Source organism: Boleophthalmus pectinirostris, unplaced genomic scaffold (genome assembly GCF_026225935.1).
Source record: "Boleophthalmus pectinirostris isolate CB_2022bp ecotype Guang Dong unplaced genomic scaffold, ASM2622593v1 HiC_scaffold_5, whole genome shotgun sequence".
In the NCBI taxonomy this organism is placed as follows: domain Eukaryota; kingdom Metazoa; phylum Chordata; class Actinopteri; order Gobiiformes; family Gobiidae; genus Boleophthalmus; species Boleophthalmus pectinirostris.
The window spans coordinates 17,090,773-17,109,445 of NW_026571404.1; the positions used below are offsets into that span (position 1 = coordinate 17,090,773).

At 39.7% G+C, this 18,673-nt stretch overlaps 1 protein-coding gene across 1 annotated transcript in view; it reads left to right on the forward strand.

The window, feature by feature from the left end:
* slx4ip (SLX4 interacting protein) overlaps window positions 1-18,673 on the forward strand; it is a 43,230-nt gene that overhangs the window by 3,712 nt on the left and 20,845 nt on the right. Inside the window, exons 3-4 of the mRNA XM_055162988.1 lie at window positions 7,994-8,086; window positions 8,686-8,812. Coding sequence (XP_055018963.1) covers window positions 7,994-8,086; window positions 8,686-8,812 — 220 coding nt within the window. The remainder of the gene's footprint in view (window positions 1-7,993; window positions 8,087-8,685; window positions 8,813-18,673) is intronic.

Consider the following 18,673-nt stretch of genomic DNA (forward strand, 5'->3'; position numbering starts at 1 on the left):
GGTCAAATATTTAGAAAAGAATAGTTAGGAGCCAAGAAACTGCATCTGCTTTACAGTATATAGTCAAAAATGCAAACGTCTGCCACTAGGAGCCAGTATAGGAACATAATTGTTGTTATTGGTTTGACCCTTAAGTTGTGACCTGTTGTGATTATCATTGCAAAAAGGTAAGAGCCATTATCTTCAGTAGACTTCCAGTTCTGCTACAGAAAGAGTTAAGGTGTAACCGGGCGCCACCAAAGGCATATTTCTTTTATTATTGTCACATAAAAAAAACAGACTTTCCACAACTGTCCAGAAACCTGTTTACTAACTGGTTGTAACTAACTACATCATATCATACGTTGTTTCTACAAATTTCATGCAACTACACATGCTACCCAAAGTTATGGAGAACTTTGGGCCTTAACTAAAATGAAGAATATACTTCTTCAATGCAACTGCTCATTTATCTAGCATAGTTGTTTGGTAACCTCTTCATGTCCTTCCTTACTAACTAACCAGTCTCACAATTACAGTGTATAAACATTCCAGTGCTCCCAGTCTTATCTCTCCTCATTCATCACGTTCTGGTTTTGACTTGGCCATGACTCGACTTTTCTCACTGAGTCTTGACGACCGCACATATTTGAATGCCTCTCCTTTGTCTTTGTTGACTCTTTGTGCCCTGCAGGATGTCTGATTGGCAGTGGGGAGAATCAGGATATAGAGAAATTGCGCATAGCCTCCAGGAAGACGCAGCTCTCCTATTCATTGCTGTTTGACAAGACACAAAAGATGGCACAATAAAGGATTTGATATGAAGTAGCCGGTTCTCATTCTCCCCACAGTTCCAAATAATAACCATAGAAAGACAGAACAAAGCACTCTTGGCCCACTTTTGAATATATGAAAAGAATAGCTTCCTCCAACTTGGCCCTCTATCAAGCTTTTCTTTTCAACACTTGTGACAGTTACGCAATGTATTTCCTAAAAGTGGTAAAATGAAATATACAAAACATGATGTGGGAATGATAATTGGCAAGTAATTACTCTGTTGTATATTGTATAAAACTTAATACAAAAAAATTGGACTGTAATGATGACATGTATGACAAAATATATACAAAATACTTTAATAACATGTTAAAATAAGTATACTCGTATTAAGAACTAAAAAAACACATACCTCATTTGAATGCATTACACTTTTTTTTTTTGCAACCAACAACACGTGGAAACTGGGGCAATTAAGAAATAATATTGTTTAGCATCTGCAGAAATTAGCAAAAAATGAGCAATGGTTTGGTAGAATTTTTTTGCATACCCGACCATATTTTGTTTATATGCACATTACATTGTCCCAACTTTTTTTTGTAACTGGTAGACAATGAAAGGTGAAAGTTTAGGCGGATATTCAATTATCATTTTTAACTGGTTGCAAATGGACAAAGACGCTACTCTTGTGCTCTGTGTTATTCAATCCACAAAGTATAAGATGCTTACAAAGATCTCGCTAAAGAAAGCTCATTTGGGCGGTGGAGGTTAAAGGTCGTGTCAAAGTTCACCTCGCAGATCCACTGGTCACTCTTTGTGCTGTGAGTTGACAAATTTGGACCACATGATGCGATTGTCGCCAGAGCCTTTGTGTAAATTAGATTCCTCCCATTTTTGTGTCTCTCTTTGCAAAAACAGCACCCTTAGTTCAACCATTTGAAAGCTGACAGTCCTGTTTCAAATGGACTGGCCACACTTAGCACGTCTATGTCACTGCTCTCCTGCACCACAGCCCTAGATCCTGCTCATTCAAATTAATTGTTTTCTCGTTAGCATGATTGCATTAGTGACATTCCTGGCAAAATTCCCCCCCTTCTCAGAACTACCAAGGCTCACATGGTGTTTTTGTGTGAGGGGCAGAGCGCTGTTTATCATTACAGTCCACTAGTTTGTCATTTGGACCTGTCTCTTGGTTTAATCTGATAAAACAAGAGTTGGTCTACTGGATTTTGGATTCATGCCCAAAACAGAGAAGCCACTTTAACAATTCAGCCTCTGTGGTTCTCTATAAACCCTGAACTGTCCGAGATATTGATCAAATTAACCTTTTGTCTTTCCTCCTCTGCTCTGAATAGCCTCTAAAAGCTAAAGCAGTGTACTTTAACACTACTGCATTGATCTGGTCTTCTACTGGCTGTAAAGAGAGACAGTGAGAGATCAATAGCTCTGAATTGGTCAAGAGTCTCCAAATCGTGTTCTTAAATGGGTGCACTTTAGAATAATACGTATGGTTCAACAACTAGAAATGACTTCTCAACAGAACTGTAACGATTACCCAAAACAATGAAGATTTAGAATAATTTTATCTCAAGAAACGGCTATTTTCTTCAAACGATTAAACATGTAAAATGATTAACAATTTGTGATTATTATCAATTTAATATCACTTTTCTATCTAGCAGTGTTACCTTTTGCATGCCATCTCCCCACCAAAAAAAAACTATAAAAAATAATAGTTAGTTACAACTCATTACATATTTGCTAGGGGTGTAACGATATCCAAGTCTCACTATACGATATCTACGATATCGTCACGGTATGAACCTCACGATACTATATTTATTGTGATATCATATGAAAGCTCATGATTAGGGATGTAACAATATCCAAATCTCTTGGTACGATATTTTCACTATATACATCTCACGGTACGATATTTATTGCAATATTTTGTGGAGGCTAAACAGCTAAAACTGTTAATACGCTGTTAATATGCTACTTTTTCCTCTTAAAATGCCTTGAGATGACTTAATCCAAAGACTTATAAGTGCTTAGAACTGTTATTTCTTTTTGTAGTCTACACTGAAATGGAGCAAAGGATCATGGTTTTTGTAGTTCTCTCTCTTTTTTTAAGCTATTACTGCACCATAACTCTTAATTTAACCAAAGAGACTTGTAATTCGATATGTTGTGATGGTCCATGATTTATTATTGTGAGAACTTAGATGATACAATATCACAATATTTTTTATATTTATTATATTTCCATCCCTAAAATTTGCTAATAATAACATATTTTGTGCTTTTTGGTTGTTTAAGGAATGGCCAAAAGAAAACATTTATTTGGTTTTATATACACTCTGACTTTTCTTCTCTATGTCAACTTTTCTTCTTTATACCTACTTTTCCTATTTCTTAAATTGTTTTTAGTTTGTGCCAGTGTTTATTTACCCCCAGCACACTTACCAACAATACCAAGAGTGAGTGAGGACAGCAGATTTCTAGGGAGTATACTCATTTAAAAGTATAAACAAGGTATCTGTGTCACTCATCTCACATTGAAGAAACCACAGTGGGTCCTTGGCTGCCGTATTTTTGACAGACAAGGTCAGAGCCTGTGTTGCTAGGTTTTCCCACGCATTGATAATTGTCGGAGCAGTCAGCTGAGGCCACCAGTCATCCATGGAGCGAGACAAAGACGAAGGATGGAGAGAATACTGACGGAGGAGGAGCTGACAGGCTACATGCACACATTTCATACATGAGAAGAGCACACATGAGAGGGGCGGGGATAGTTTCCATGGCGTTTACGAACTCTGTGTTGATTCATGTTTCTGTTCGAGAAAGAAAATCATGCAAATATTTAATCATAAAAGTTCAGCCTCATGGGTCACAGCTCTTGTGATGGGGGCAGGCCTCTTAATTAATGCAATATATTTTGTTGTGGTTCCCTATGATCAGTGGCGCATTTAATTATTGTTCAAAAAATAATATACCACTACTAGTATTATTACATAGAGTTAGAAATAGCTGGGCAATATTAATCGAATATTAATCAAGATCCTGTCATGTTTAATCATGTCACTGAGTCAATGATGAGCTTACAGCCAATCCTCTGTCAGTGAAAGCATGTGGTTTGGCACAGTATTCAGTCTTTGGAAGAAGAAATTTGACACAATTTTGTGTTAAATGGCACCAAGTTAATCTATTGTGTTTAAGTTGAAATCAACATCCCTTTTTTTTAAAGAAAATTTTAAATTGAATATTCAATATGAGTGAAAATAAATCATGATTGTGATTCTTTTATTTTTTTGCTCAATAGCCCAGCTGATCATAGATCATGATCTTTATTGTTCTTATTGTGAAACATTTCAATAAAACATTATTATTACTTTAGTATATTACTTTATGACTGTTAAAGTGAGCAACTTGTGGTTCACATTGTGCAAAGTTGCAGGGAGAATTCATGCAAAGATCAACTATACCCTTGTTAGTCATATGGTGGCGCCATTTCCTCTAGTTGACTTCAAGAGAGGAGCCCTTTAGTCTTTCTCCCTTGCACAGAACTCCCTCAAATAAAACATTGGCTCATCCGTTCTCACAATATTTTATTCCCAACATTCACTGAGCCTAAAACAGTAACTCAATTTGAAATGACGGACAGAGAATCAATTTAGTTTTCGATTGGGACTTGTTTTATTCTGGACAAGGAGCAGCGTGGGCCTTCCCCTACACACCCTGCTAATTCATTTGTGCACGTCATCTTGAGAGAAAATCTGCAGAAACATCCCTTATGTCTGGGTTGCAAGAGTTTAGTCATCCCGTCTGCTCTGCTTCAGCCCATGGGACAAACTTGGCCTAAAACAAAGCATTTAGTGTGCAATGTTTTCCCTGTTACTGAATGCCTCTTAAAACTGACTACTATGCCTTTTCTTTGCAATATCACATTCAATTGTATTTTTATTTTAATCTCTTTTTCTTTGTCATTTAGTGGGTGGTCCCAGTCCAACTTCCTTGTCCAGGGAGCAGCTGAGTTCACATGAGATTCATTTTGCTCTGTGCAGCGGGCAGCTTTTTGCACTCAAGTGTAAACCATAATCAGGCAAGCTGCAAAGATGTAACAGCCACCTAACCAGCGGCGGCGTTTCAGCTCCTCATGTCCCTCGTTTCTTATTGTCACTGACACGATGACATAGTGCTCGAGGAATTCACTCTCTGCCCAAGTTTGTAAAGCGCTCTTAAGTTTAGAGCTGAGGCACTATGTAAAGCAAGAGTGGATTAGAGGAGGTTTCTTTGAGTCTATTACTGCCCTGGTTTAATACAGTAATCCTTATTTAGAATGTTTATTTTAGAACTAGAAATGGCACTGAGTTAATCTATTGTGTTTAAGTTGAAATTAACATTGAAAACCCTTTTCCTCCTGGGAAGCGACCTGAGATGTACATCTTAAATTTTTAAATGATAATATCCAATATGCATGATGTACAATAGAGCGATAGTTGACTAAAGAAACTCTTTGTTGACTAAAAACATGCTCTGTGCTTCGGTTAGTCAGCTGAAGTATTTTTCCTTCATCTCTGACCATCTGAGTCAAACTACCGAGACCTGATAATGACTATGTAGAGAGGTATTAGTCCTCATGTAAAATGGTAGATTGAACTTATGATTCACTCCCAAATCTCCAGAAACTCTCTCCGTGCCTTCTCTTTTCTGCTGCGGTCCATATCCTTATAATCCCATAAAGTAAATTGGTCGACTAATAATATTATTGGACGACTCCACTGACAGAATAATTTACTTCTAATTTAGGACTAAAGGCTCACAGCTCTAATACACAGTGTTTACTATTGAGGAGATTGTGATAGTGCTCCTTAATAATGAAATGGTAAAGAAATTTTAACACATAGCTTTTTGTATTATGAAAACATAAAAAGGTAACTTATTTTTCAGAAGTAATAGCCACCCTCTGAATGATCATTGGTTTAAACTGTGCAGATTGCTGTCATTGTGTGCGTGGGCAGGAGACTTCGCTCATGCTAGTTAGGAACTATAAGTTGCTGGTTGCAACAGGAATGGCATTTTCTTTTAAAATCCTGTTGAAACACATGACTGCTTCACTATGGGATTCTCCTCCTCAATTAAAATAATACTGTCAAAGTTTTTCTTTTTCTTTGTTGTGTCACTTACTTACTTAATAAATGTTCCTGATAAGGCCTCTCACGATAATTACTAATCGTTCAATACATGAAAGTTGGAACTATATTGGCTCGGGCTCAGTTTGTATAGTGTGTATGTTTTCTTTGGACTAATGGGTTAATTTTGGGTTTATAGTGCGATAAGATTTAAGATGTTGAAGGTCCACTGATAGCATCTATAATAAGTCATAGATGTTTAGCTAGGACTAAAATGTTTTATTGTACTTTTTATATTTGCAGATTAACTGTAGTTTACATTTTGAAAAGAGTTTACTAAGATTATTATTGTATCAAGGGCATAAAGTAGTTTCAATAACATCTTATATCTTGATGTTTTCTGTAGAAATATACAACACTTCCCATATGTTTACTGTGTCATGCCTACTCCTGATACCATAGAGTAGAGTGGATCAGAGTTTGTTCCTGAGTGCATTCTCTGGTTTAGTATCATATAATCCCTATTTATTTACAGAGTTTATCTTTGAAGTTTTCTGTGCAGTGACCTGAGGCATGGGGCTGTATTGTGAGACTTAGAATAGAGGATATGTTTTTATGAGGAGAGAGGAGACACGGGGGGTTAAACAGGCTGTATTTTGGGGGAGAGATTGGTCCAGAGATGGCTAGACTGAAAATGCAAGCAGCCAGGGAGTCGTGTGAGTGGCCTGAGGGGGCGTTTGAACACACAGGGTTATTAGAATACAGGTATAGTGCATGATATGAAAAGAATACAAAAGGCGATGTCTAATTTGACTGCAATGCAATTCTCATTCAAGTTTTACTCACTGCAGTTCAGTGTTTCATCTTTGATTCATGTTGTTCTCAGACTGTGGTATGCAGATTTGTTCAGGTGGCACAAGTGAAACTTTTGCAGTTTAAATTTCTCATCCAGGTGTGCTCCTGTTTTCTTCCTAGTTTTGGTTAAGTTTAGATCTAATTTATTGGATAATTATTGCATCCATTTTTAAGACTGAAATGTTGAAGTTACTTTACCTGATTTTAAAACCAGTAATGGGAAGCGTATATTTAAATGTCTTAACTAATTCATATGCATATTACCAATGTACTTTTTTCAGATGTCAAAGTGAAAAAAGAGAGAGATTAAAAAGAAACAAATTGAAAAAAAATAAATAAAAATACACAAAATGTTCTCATTTGCTATAAAGCTGAATATCCCAACTTAAATTGTGAAACTAATATAAGAATCATATGCATCTCAGATTTCTTACTGGGTTAGTAGTACGGCTGGGTATCATTAAGAAGTTGCCGATACGATACATACCTTGATACATAGGCTACAGTACAATACATATCTTGATACAGCACACTTTCAAGTCGATACGATATATTTTAAATCAAATCGATACAGTTCAATAAAAATAGAGGCTTAATCATGGCTGTGATATTAAAAGTCTTTGTTAAACCACTTCTTGTGCAAAGTTAATATGAAACACTCACATTTTAATCCTCAAAACAGTGAATATGTCAAATATGTAGTATAGTTTCCTTCCTCCAAACAAGCCACAAAACTTTAGCACTGTAACAAAATAACTGAGTGAAATATATCAAAAAATACTCTTGGTGATATTTCAATATAGCAGCCCACGATATCGATACTGTATCATCACATTAAGCGATACGATATATTGATATTTCGATATTTTTGCACACCCCTAGTTAGTAGGTTTCTAGTTGGTGGAATGATATTTAGTTCTGTAGATTACATACTTGATCATACTTGTTATTGCCTTAATTTAAAATGCATCTTTAAAATATTTTCAAATTTCTAAAGCTGAAATCATACACATTATAAACCTATAAACGGTTCAAACCTTATCCAGCTTTTCTCTGCATGCAACAGGTCCCACAGAGCAGGGGAGTGGAGGCTGTGTGAGCGGCCAGCCTGCCTGGGGTGATGTTTGAGCACATAGGGGGTCGTTGTGGTTTGTCCCGCTGTCAATCACCCCATGCTCTGATTTCCTTTGTTGTCTACCAGCTCAATGCCCCTCAGCAACCTGCCTCTGTCCTGTGTCTTTGTGTTACAGTGTGGGAACTTTGCCGTGCTGGTGGATCTCCACGTACTGCCCCAAGGCGACCGGCCGGCGGACCCCAGCTGGTTTACGGCGGGCCAGGTCGAGGTAAAGCCATGGAGAGGAAGGGAGGGTGTGAAGAACTGTGACTGAATGTGTGGCTTCTGTTTCTGTGGGGGACTTTTCAACACAGAGCTGCAGCGTGGAATCCAAGGCGACTTTGAGCCTCCTGCCTTTTATTCCTCGAGTCTTTTGTATTAAAACTCAGGCCACTTAGCACTCATAGGGTTCGTTTAACGGCGATAAGGCCTAAAATGTTATTCATGATAAAAATAAAAGATTTGTGATAAACATATAATTGATAATAGCTGAAAAATACTTCACTGTAGCATTTAAAATATTTTTGCTAAATGTGTTATGCTCTTTAAGTTTTAGTTGTTTCCACTCCTCAAGTCTTTTCTCTGTCACTGTTTTTAGCCCTCAGTCATTGTTAGGAATTTTCTGAGAGTAGAATCAGTTGCAGTCCATGTGTAGTTATATAATGATATTCAAATTAAACATCACCCCCAAAGCAAACAACAATAAGGCATCATGAAAAAAAAAACAAAAACTCAGCCCTAGTTAAAAAAAAAAAATAGTTAGCCCTAGTTTGAAAACATATAATAAAAAATTACTAAAATGTGTCATTCTTGTATCAATTTCTTCAGGAAGTGACAGCTTTAGTCCGTGATGCTGTGGACCAGAGAGTGAAGCAGTACACCGAGTCCCTTCACAACAAAAGAGTTAACAAGCACAAGAAAGAGCTGACACCAGCATCTGCCGTTTGTGCAAAAGGTATAAATACACTGTTTGCTTAGTGTCAGAAGTCAGAATTATTTTAGCAGTGTTTTGATTTTAGGTTCACATTCCTTAGAGACTGAGTCATCCAGGTCTTCCCTTTCTTTGTCCTAGGTGTGTCTGTCAGCAACTAACAAGTAACTGGAAGGTTTACTCTGAGAAAACCATTAGATTCACATAGGGCAGATAGAGGACGGTGCATGCGCAATAATTGGGCTGTAGGGTTCGTCATATGACAGGAATAAAACTGCAAAATGTGACTCTAAAGCAATTGACGGCTACCTGTTTGAGCTGAGAGTGGGTGGAAAAATAACAGAACTAGTTGGGACATGGTGGCTCTACACCCAAGGGTGTGACCCGTGGAGCAGGAGCTGATACCAGTCTTTATATTGTATTTTGATGTTGAACTTGGCACGTCCAGGATTCACTTTTACATTTCCCATAAAATACCTAATGTGTGCGCTGTGTTTAATGTGGGATGGACACACCTGTATTTGTGGATAATTACAGGTAACTGGAGATCAAAACCAATGCTGACTCTATTCTATATATCTATAAATCACCATGGTGTGAATAAGGACATTACATCTTGTCGATGTTCGATGGCGAGGCGCATTCCCTCTTATGCCTGTGCCACACCCCCAGCTGTGTGCTCCAGCAGACAGGTTTGTCACAGGTAGCAGTTTAGAGCAGTTAAATTGGGCTTTACTCAGTGGGACGAGGACGACTGAGAGAGTGGGATTACAGGGCAGTTGGCCTCATAAAGTTTCTCTTGTGGCTGCGGCGCTGTCTCTCACGCCAAAGCTGCGTCTGTATATTGTCCTGCCTCCTGCTTCAGTCTGAGCACATGAAAGCACACGTGTGGGACTTTGTTTTCACACATAAACGCGCCTGTTTATGGCCTCCCCAGCTCTTTGTCTTGTGTGTATTAGGGCTGCTACTAATGATTATTTTAGTTGTTGACTAGTCACCATTAGTTTTTAGTCAAATTATGTTTTTTATTGTAGACTGAGATTTTTAAAATACCCTTTTAACCCTACAAAAAAACTAACAATTATTGAAATAGTCAATATTATTGGTCAACTAGTCACTATCTGAATAATCGTGACTCCAATAACGCCCCGGTATTTAACTATTGCAGTGGAATTGTAGAGGTGACATACTACCTCAAGAAAGTTACACACTGTACCTTTAAAATGATTGCAGCTCTTATGTCTTTAAAGAGCAGTGTTGGCAGTTGTATGTGTATGTGTGCCTCCATAGACCAGAACAGTGAGAATCAGAAGGAGCGACGGTGTTGGAGAGATATATCCTCCCCCTGGGCTAGGTGTGAACAGGCCTATAGTGTTAAGTTACACTGAAAAGCCTGACTCATATTCCCCATGATAGACTGAGGAGAGACAGACAAGTCTAATGATGGAGATCACAGACTGCGCCTGCACGCACACACACTCCACTGTGCGAACACTATCGGCGTCTTACTCAAATATGCATGTTAAAATGATTAAGCAGAGGGAACGTAAGCAGTGGAACATGACTCCATAGCATAACCGACAACTTTCCCATTGCCGAACATGAAACAGTGTAGCGCCTCAGCAGGCCTACCCAGTTCGTGTGCTTTCGTCCTATTAAAAATCTTAAGTGAGTGTAATGACATTCTTGGTCTTTTCATTGTCCCGTGTGAGGGAGGCAGCAGAGCCATGGAGGTGGAGACCGCAACTGTGAGAAGTGAGCGGGCAGGAGCTATAAAAAGGGGAGGGGCGTGTACAGGCTTTAGGGAGGGAAACCCAGCAAACCTCAAGGCGGGTATTAAGCACGGGGGTCGTCTGTTTTGCCAGCAGGTCAAACGCTAACCTGTTAATCCTCTGAGGTCTCTTAGTCTGTCTTGTGAGGAAATAAAAGCTGTTTTGGCATCCGTTTGTATGCATCTGCAGCTTTGTGTTATTTGAGAGCAGCTTAAGACTAGTCTTGTAAGTTTCGGTCAAAGTGTGTGGTGGTAGTATGCAGGGCTAGGCAATCAATCACATTTTTATGAAGACTGAGAGACTCATTTCTAATCGTCAATGATATGCTTGGTAGTTTTCCAATCAAGGGCTCCACAGCATCTACTCTCTCTATATATATATATATATATATATATATATATATATATATATATATATATATATATATATATATATATATATATATACGTTATATAAAACGTGATATTTTTTGTTATCATATCACTCAGCCCTACTATGTCTTATAGAAAATGGTGGGCACCATACTCCTGATGTCCAGCCAAGAATAGCCAGATGTAGTATGGAGCGATGTGTGCGATGGCATATACGAGGGGTCCTGTGTTGAGTTGGTGCCAGTGTGAAATCACAGGGCTTCCGCCAACAGACTGCAGTGAGAGCAGCAGATCGGCCTCAGCTGTTGGCACTTCAAATGAGCCATCAACAGCTTTTAACATTCCAAGGCCTTTCAGTGCAAGTGTTGCTCGACCTATCTATGTGACGTTATTGTGTTTGAGTGTGTTTCCCTACTGTTTTGTACCACCTCTATGTCACGGAGTGGGGTGCACAATATACCAGAATTGAATTGAAACAGCATTTTCAGTTAGTGAAATATCAAATTGCAAAGGCTGCAGTTACGTAAAAGAAAGTCCTGTACAAACAACTGCATATACTCTTATTATATAGAGGAAACCTTCTAACTGCTAACTAGATAAATATTCATACATATTCTGAAATGATATTTATATTAGTTTAGCAATTCATATTCATCATTCTCAAATGTATTTGCTCTTAGACAATTGGATTTTTTTTTTTTCCAAAATAAAGCTATTAATGGGCCCATATTATGTTATTTTCTTATCTATGTTATAATGTTGTTTCCTCCTCAAAAACATAGCTGAAGTTGGGCTCTGTTTCGTTCATGCGTTTAACTCCAAACCCTGCACAGTTAGCTTTTCACTCAAACGGAAAGCTCACCTCGTTCACCTTGTGATGTCATATGGTAATACAAAAAGTAGTCCACAGTGTTTTTAAATTCTATACACCTTCACTAGAATCATTTGGATAATTTCAGCCCTAGAATTGCCAATCTCTACTAAACTAAAGATAAAACGTAGCTGTTAACTTGTAAACTACCAATTTCAACACATCACAAGGTGGAACAGAGTGTTTTGAGCTTGTAGATAGGCTAATAATAAAGGGTGACTCAAACAGTTATGTTTTTCAGGAAGTTACAACATTATAACATGGTTTAAAGCTCACACAAGTTCATTTTGTGTAATATAGAACCTTTAAGGAGCAGGTCCCATGTCCTCTGTCAATGATATATAAGAGACAATTTAATTAACTATTGGATTTGACCAGTGAGAATGTAATGTGATCAAATTTTTTAATTGTTTTTTAGTCTTTTCACCATTTATTTTATTTTTTTTCAAATATCAGCTGTGAAAGCCAAATTGTGGCTGCCTCTGGACATGTTTTATTGAAGCTGATTCATGATTAGCTCATAGTGATGTGATTTATTTATGTTTTTCGGGGGGGTGAACAGAAGCATCGTTTCCCACCCAACATTTTGGCTCTGGACAGGCCGAGCGGACACAGCGCTGTGGGGAGAGGCTGCTGCATTCTCCCTGGTAGACCATGTCCAACCCACCCACATTTCTCAGTGTAATTACAGATAGGGAATAAGTGGATAATGGGGTCCCAGTGTTTACAGAACACATTTTTGTAATTTATGTTTGATATTTGATTAGACAAGTGGTTTTCAAACTGTTCATCTTTATCTCCCTGATGGTGCTACTACATTTCTCTTGACTTCTCACCTTTTGCATTATACATTTGCTTATGTATCTGAGTCTTTGATTTGCTCTGGTTTAGTTTTTCTCTCGGAGGGATATTGATTTTGCAGCTTGTAACAGGAGCATGTATTGGGGTGTATATGTGTAAAGTGTAAGCCGAGATGACCCATTTTACACGGATTTAGTCAACACGGTGTTTCAAACTGCCAAAGTACATTACCAGATGTCTCACATCTACTGTTAATATTGATTCAGCTGGATTGATCTGTTAGTGTGCGGCCGTGGTTGAGGAGATTCTGTGGAGCTTCAAAGCTGGGCCTGCGGCTGTACTGTGTGGTACTGTGTGGTACCATGAGGTACCTCAAGGCTGGTCCTCGGGCACAGCTCCTCTCCTCCAGGTGCCAGGGCTTAAACAGGGAGCACCTGCCAGCCTGTTCCCCCATGGCCATGGCGGGCTGCAGAGGCATTTTCCCAGGCTCCCCAGATGAATGGTCACTAATAGCCGTGGGAGAGGGCTTTGCGAGTGCTGCACAGTGTACCACTGACTCCTCTTGGCAGCTCCATGAAGGGGCTTAAGGCCGCCTGGCCATCGCAGAAAACACAAGTGTTGCTGGATAGCTTTACTGTTAGGAAATGTGTTTATGAATGACCATCTCCCACTGCACATATAAGGCAGAGGATGAGTCAGTTCTGCCATGTCACAGATTTAGCCTGGATTTCAGCGACCTGCAGGCCCCTGGCCTTCTCAGTGGTAGAAGCTGCTATAATGTATAAATCTGTTCATTATTGAAACGTTCCTTTACGTTTGCCAAACATATGTTTTCGACAATTGGTTTCACCTTACCTTCTTCTTGGACCTAAGCTATTGCTATTTATAAAGGTGTGTGTTATTTGAGGGGTGCTCTGTAAATAGATAGGCATGCCTGTGGCACAGTTACCTGCTCAGTGTTACAGGGCGTGAGGCAGGCCAGGATTAAGGCGAGAAGGAAACAGAGACCTATGACAGGAACAAAGGAATTCCAAGGCCCGGGCTGGAAATGTATCCCAATCAGGAGGCGGCTGCAGCCCTCTCCTCCACTCGGCCCCTGCCGGACACCCCCTCTCTGCTGCTCTGTGGAGCTGCTGTGGTGCATTAAATCCTGTGTGTAAGCCTGGGCCTTACCCTGCAGCAGTGCACAGGACAGTCTGACTCCAGTCTAACTCCTCATATCTGTGTCTGTGATAGGACTAATGCATCAGGCACTCTCTCTCACCCTTCACACACATAACTCTTGTGCACAGCTCTCTTTAAGTTGTCTTACTTCTTCACAAGGTCAGCTGCACTAGGACACCACCACAGCCCTGACCATAGCTGTCACACCACACTGTTTCCCATATAATCAAGGCCTAAGCCTCAGCTGGAGCACGGACTGTTCATGTGACTCTGAGACTTCACCACAAGCTGCTCAGAGAAGGCACTCTCACTCAAACTCAAAGTGTTCACCAGAGCGCTTTGTTTAAGAAAATCCAGTCCTTTCACTGTGCCCTTTTGGTGCCCTCCCTTTTGTGGCCTGACCTCATCTATCCCTGTAGTCATCGCTAAATTTGATCATGCAATCTTTATTTGATCATAAAACATTCAGCAACCACATTAACTTTTATACTGGAGCTTCTGTCATCAGATTTAGCATTATCTTCTCCATATGGTTGCTGCTCACAGAAAATTAATTCTTATGCAGCCAAAACATGCAAGACATACTAACTATGCCATCCACATCCCACAAACATTCATTTAGATTTATGCAGAATATGCTGTTGACGTCATTGTCTGCCTAAACCACCATTAATTTAAACCAAGTCAGTTTTTGAATTGTGTATGTGTGGTCTTTGTTCCTGATTTCTCCACAGTGGAGATTGAAAGCGACATTGCATATTTTGACTGCACTTTTGTCATCCGATTGGGCTCTGAGAAACTGTTTTTCCCCTGAGTAATTCTCCCGTGCTCTGTAAGTGCTCCCCACCACTGCTCCAGAGTCACATGCTGCATTATGGGTTGGCCTGCGCTACCATGCTGCGGCATATTTTGTAACTGCGATGGAGGGGTCACCCAAATGTTAAATTGAACACTCATGTGCAAATATTGTTTCAGGTGGACGTTGCGCGGGGATGATAAGGCACAGTGCCGTAGTTACAGTTACACCACACAGAGTGATGTCCTTCCAGGAAAGCCCCCACTTAGATATGGGTAACTTCCTCTATCCTCTCCGCTCTCTCTCTCTTTCTCATTCTCTTCCTCTCTCGATCTTGTCTCTCTTCTCTCCTCTCTTTCTTCTTTCCTGCATCTTTCTGTTGCTCCTTATTTCCTCCTGCCTCTATGCCCCCACCCTCTGTCCCTCTGTCCCCCTCTCTACCTCTCTCTCTTTCTTTCTCTTTTCCTGTCTCTCACTTTTCCATATTGCACTCGTCTTTCTCGCTATCTCTGTTTCTCTCCTTTACCCTCTCCCTCCTTCCCTTCTCTCTCTCTCTCTCTTTCTCTCTTCCCTTGCCCCCACGTCCTCTATGCGCCCCCCCTCTGCCTATGGCCGTCCATGACCCCCTGTCTCTTGCTTTGCCTCCCTCCCTTTGTCATTCTTTCTCTCTTCCTTTCTTTTCCTTTTCCCTATTCTTCTCTTTACCCCCTTCTCTCTCTCAACTTTTTCCTTCCCTCTCTTCCCCTCCTCTCTATCTGCCCTCCCCTCCTCTCTCTCCTCTCTATCCTACTCTCTTCCACTGGCTCTCTCTCTCACTCTCTCCCATTCCCTTTCTCTCCTTCCTTCCTTCCCTCTCTCTTTCTCTCTCTTCCTTTCTCTCTCTCTGTCTCTCCACCCTCATCGCAGTACAAAGGGAGGGGGTCCACTTCAAAGCCAGAAGATGTCAAAAGAGCAGTATTCTTCAGGCCTAGGTCTCTGTCCGTCCTGCTGGTTCTACTCCTGTTGGTTTGCGTGGGAAAAGAGCTCTCCTCACATACAGTCACTACTTTTACAAGCTTTTTTTAAAAGCAGAAATTGGGTTATAGAGGACTGCAATAACCTGGTTACTATAAAAGTTCAGTAATTAGTTTTTCCCATTTATTGTGCCATATGTGATTCAGCACTGGCATCACTGTAAGCTAGGTCCTTAAATTTTCCTTTGCTTACAACAATAACGGTTATGTACAGGAGTTAATACGTTTTATTTTAATTAGAGTTAAATGTTGCCTGGCAAATCCAGAATGATTCTAGCTGTCTTTTTTTTTATACAGTCTGGTCCCCACGCCCACTGTTGCATCTCAAGCCTGGACAAACGTGATCGCAATCAGATTGTTTTTTTTCAGTGACTCGTGTGAAACGAAGGAGCTCATTAGTCAGAACAGAATTTAGCACTTTGCTCATTGTTTTTGCAGCCCATTGTGATGGTTTTTTCCTTTATTTTTTTCTCAATACGGATGAATCAAGCATGTTCCCGATTGGCTAACCCACAGGAAGATTCACCATTGACCAGACTCATATCTTTGTTAAGTATTGAAGAAATGCTTATTCTCTGTCCCACACAAGCTAAAATGTACAATAGGACTTATGATATGGAAATAAAAATTGAATCTCACCCCTGTGACAACCTTGGCCATGTTGTCATATTTCTCTCATCTAATGCAGCTCTTCTACCCGTTTCTTCTGTTCGTCAGCCCGAGTGAGTAACAACTGTGTTCAGCCAATCGCAGTGAAGTGATACAGAAACAGCAGATGGCTATGAACTTCATGACAGCAACAGAAATCAAAATTATAATCTAGCTCCAAGAAAATCAGAATATTAATGTTTTACCATATTACTCACCCTATTGTACATGCTTATCAAACAAAACTGCACGATTTGGCCGTTATCACATTTGTTACACCTTGTTTAAATCTTTGAACTCCACACAATTAATCCTGTTAAAAATAACATATCCCTTGGGCAATGTTAAAACCACAATACTATAAAAGAACAATTCACCTAACCTGGGACTACTAAATCACTTCTTATTTTGCCTCCAAATCTCAAAGTTTATGTTTGATTTTTATCACATTTAATTTCAGTGAGGGCTGAGTTTTACTGCTGTTTTAAAACCACTTCATTAATCATTTTTCCATCCTAAGGCGTAGCTCCAGTAGTCCAACATTCCCAGGGGCTTCGGCATCTTTCCCCGGCACATCTGCACTTGTAAAAACCTTACTCTTAAGACATTTGACTACACTATATATTGTACAGCAGAGGAGGCGTGCTAAGTGATGACATATACTCATAGCAATTGCATACTTTAAAAAACTGCAATCAACACCACAACATTGAGGAATTTCAGAGTTGGAATGACCATGGATTCCGGAATGACTCTCGGAACTCTTCTGCAGATAAAGCAGTGGAGAAAAAATGTGTTATGTTTTCTATGGACTCTTTTATGATGTCTTTTCAGGATGTGACTGAAGTTAATCAAGTCCTTTCCAGTGGTGCTTACCTTTGACCCCTCTTCACTTTTGTCTGTTCCATTTTACAGTCCCGAGCCGCTCTAGATGCCTTTGAGTTTGTTGACTTTTCTTTCCTCTCATTGTTTTCGCAGGAAGTGGTGAAAGCTGCAGGGATATGTGCATGTGTGTGTCTGCTAGATCTGGGCGTACAGTGCCATTCCCTTGGCAGTAAGCCTGAAGAGTTTCTTTTTTTTTTTTCTGCAGTTGTTCTGTGGTGGATTACAAGATGGCAGAAGGCCTTCCATACAAGCGGTTACAATATTATCTGCAATATTTTTCAAAACATGGCGTGCGGGCTTGTTTACTGTACGATTTGACTTGTCATAATATTGCTGTGCATCAGGTTTCAAAACTATTAGGCAAGAACATGGTAATGTGTATGGTAGTCCGTTTTAAGTCTCTACACCACTGGTTTTCAAACTGTGGTGTTAGTACTTCTTGTGGCGTACACTGATACTTCAATATTGTTAGTAAATATGTTTTAATAATTATAGGTTATCATGTCTGAGATTAATTTAAACAGTTTTATTCATGGTTCGGTCTTGTTTGGTTTTATACCGGCTCATAAACTCTGTCATATTATTGTCATGTATCCAATTTCAAAACAATTAAGCAAGAGTATCTCTGGAAGGAAGTAGTACTAATCGCTCCTTATTACTGTTTCTATAACTGTGGTTCATAGGCTCTTTGTAGTGGTACCTGTAATTGTTTTGTACCTTTAGTTTCCTATGAAAGATGACAAATTAACATTAGGGATATTTTTGGCTCATTTAGTCTTAAGTTGTCTAGATGATTGATGCAATGATGAAATAGAGTTTATTTAATACCTTTTACATGAGAACACGTCATTCCCTTTCTCTGTTATGTTTTTGTTTGATTTCAGACTCAATTTTTACAGCATTGTCTTTTTCCCAAAATTGTATTCAAATGCATGATTTACGAATGTCAATATTGGTTTAAGATCTTTGTGTGTCCGTATAAAAATCTGTTTTAGTGAGCTGAGAACAAAGCATTACTCGCAGTGAAAAGTTTGACAACCACTGCTCTATAATACTCTTTATACTGGGGAATTGCACCACTGTGGTCTGAAGTTGCCACAGAAAAGTGTCCGCTCGGTCCCAGAGGAGGCACCAGCGGACTGTTTGTGAGACAGAAACATGAATATAAGCTTAGCACGAGAGAAACCAGGCACAAAGCCAAGAGCTACTCGCCTCTGCGCAGGACGTTATAAAGTCAGAGCAACAGCTGATGTCTCAGGCCACGCTGTTCGCACCGTTTCCCAACTCCAAGTCCAGACGTCCCCTGTCAAACTTGTCCTGGGAATTGGCAAGCTGCAAGCCACCAGGGAGAGAACGAGGCCTGAGGATAAAGAGCCTATCAAAGCTTCGGAAAACATACAAAAGCCATGAATGTTGCAATGAAAGATGGTTGCTTCCTGGTCAGTTTTGCGCCCAGAAAAGGCAAAGAAAACAATGATACGCATGAACATTCCTCTGTGCAAAGACATCAGGAAAGGGCATGAGATGACCAATGCACAGAGTTATTTCAGGGCTATTTTTGCAG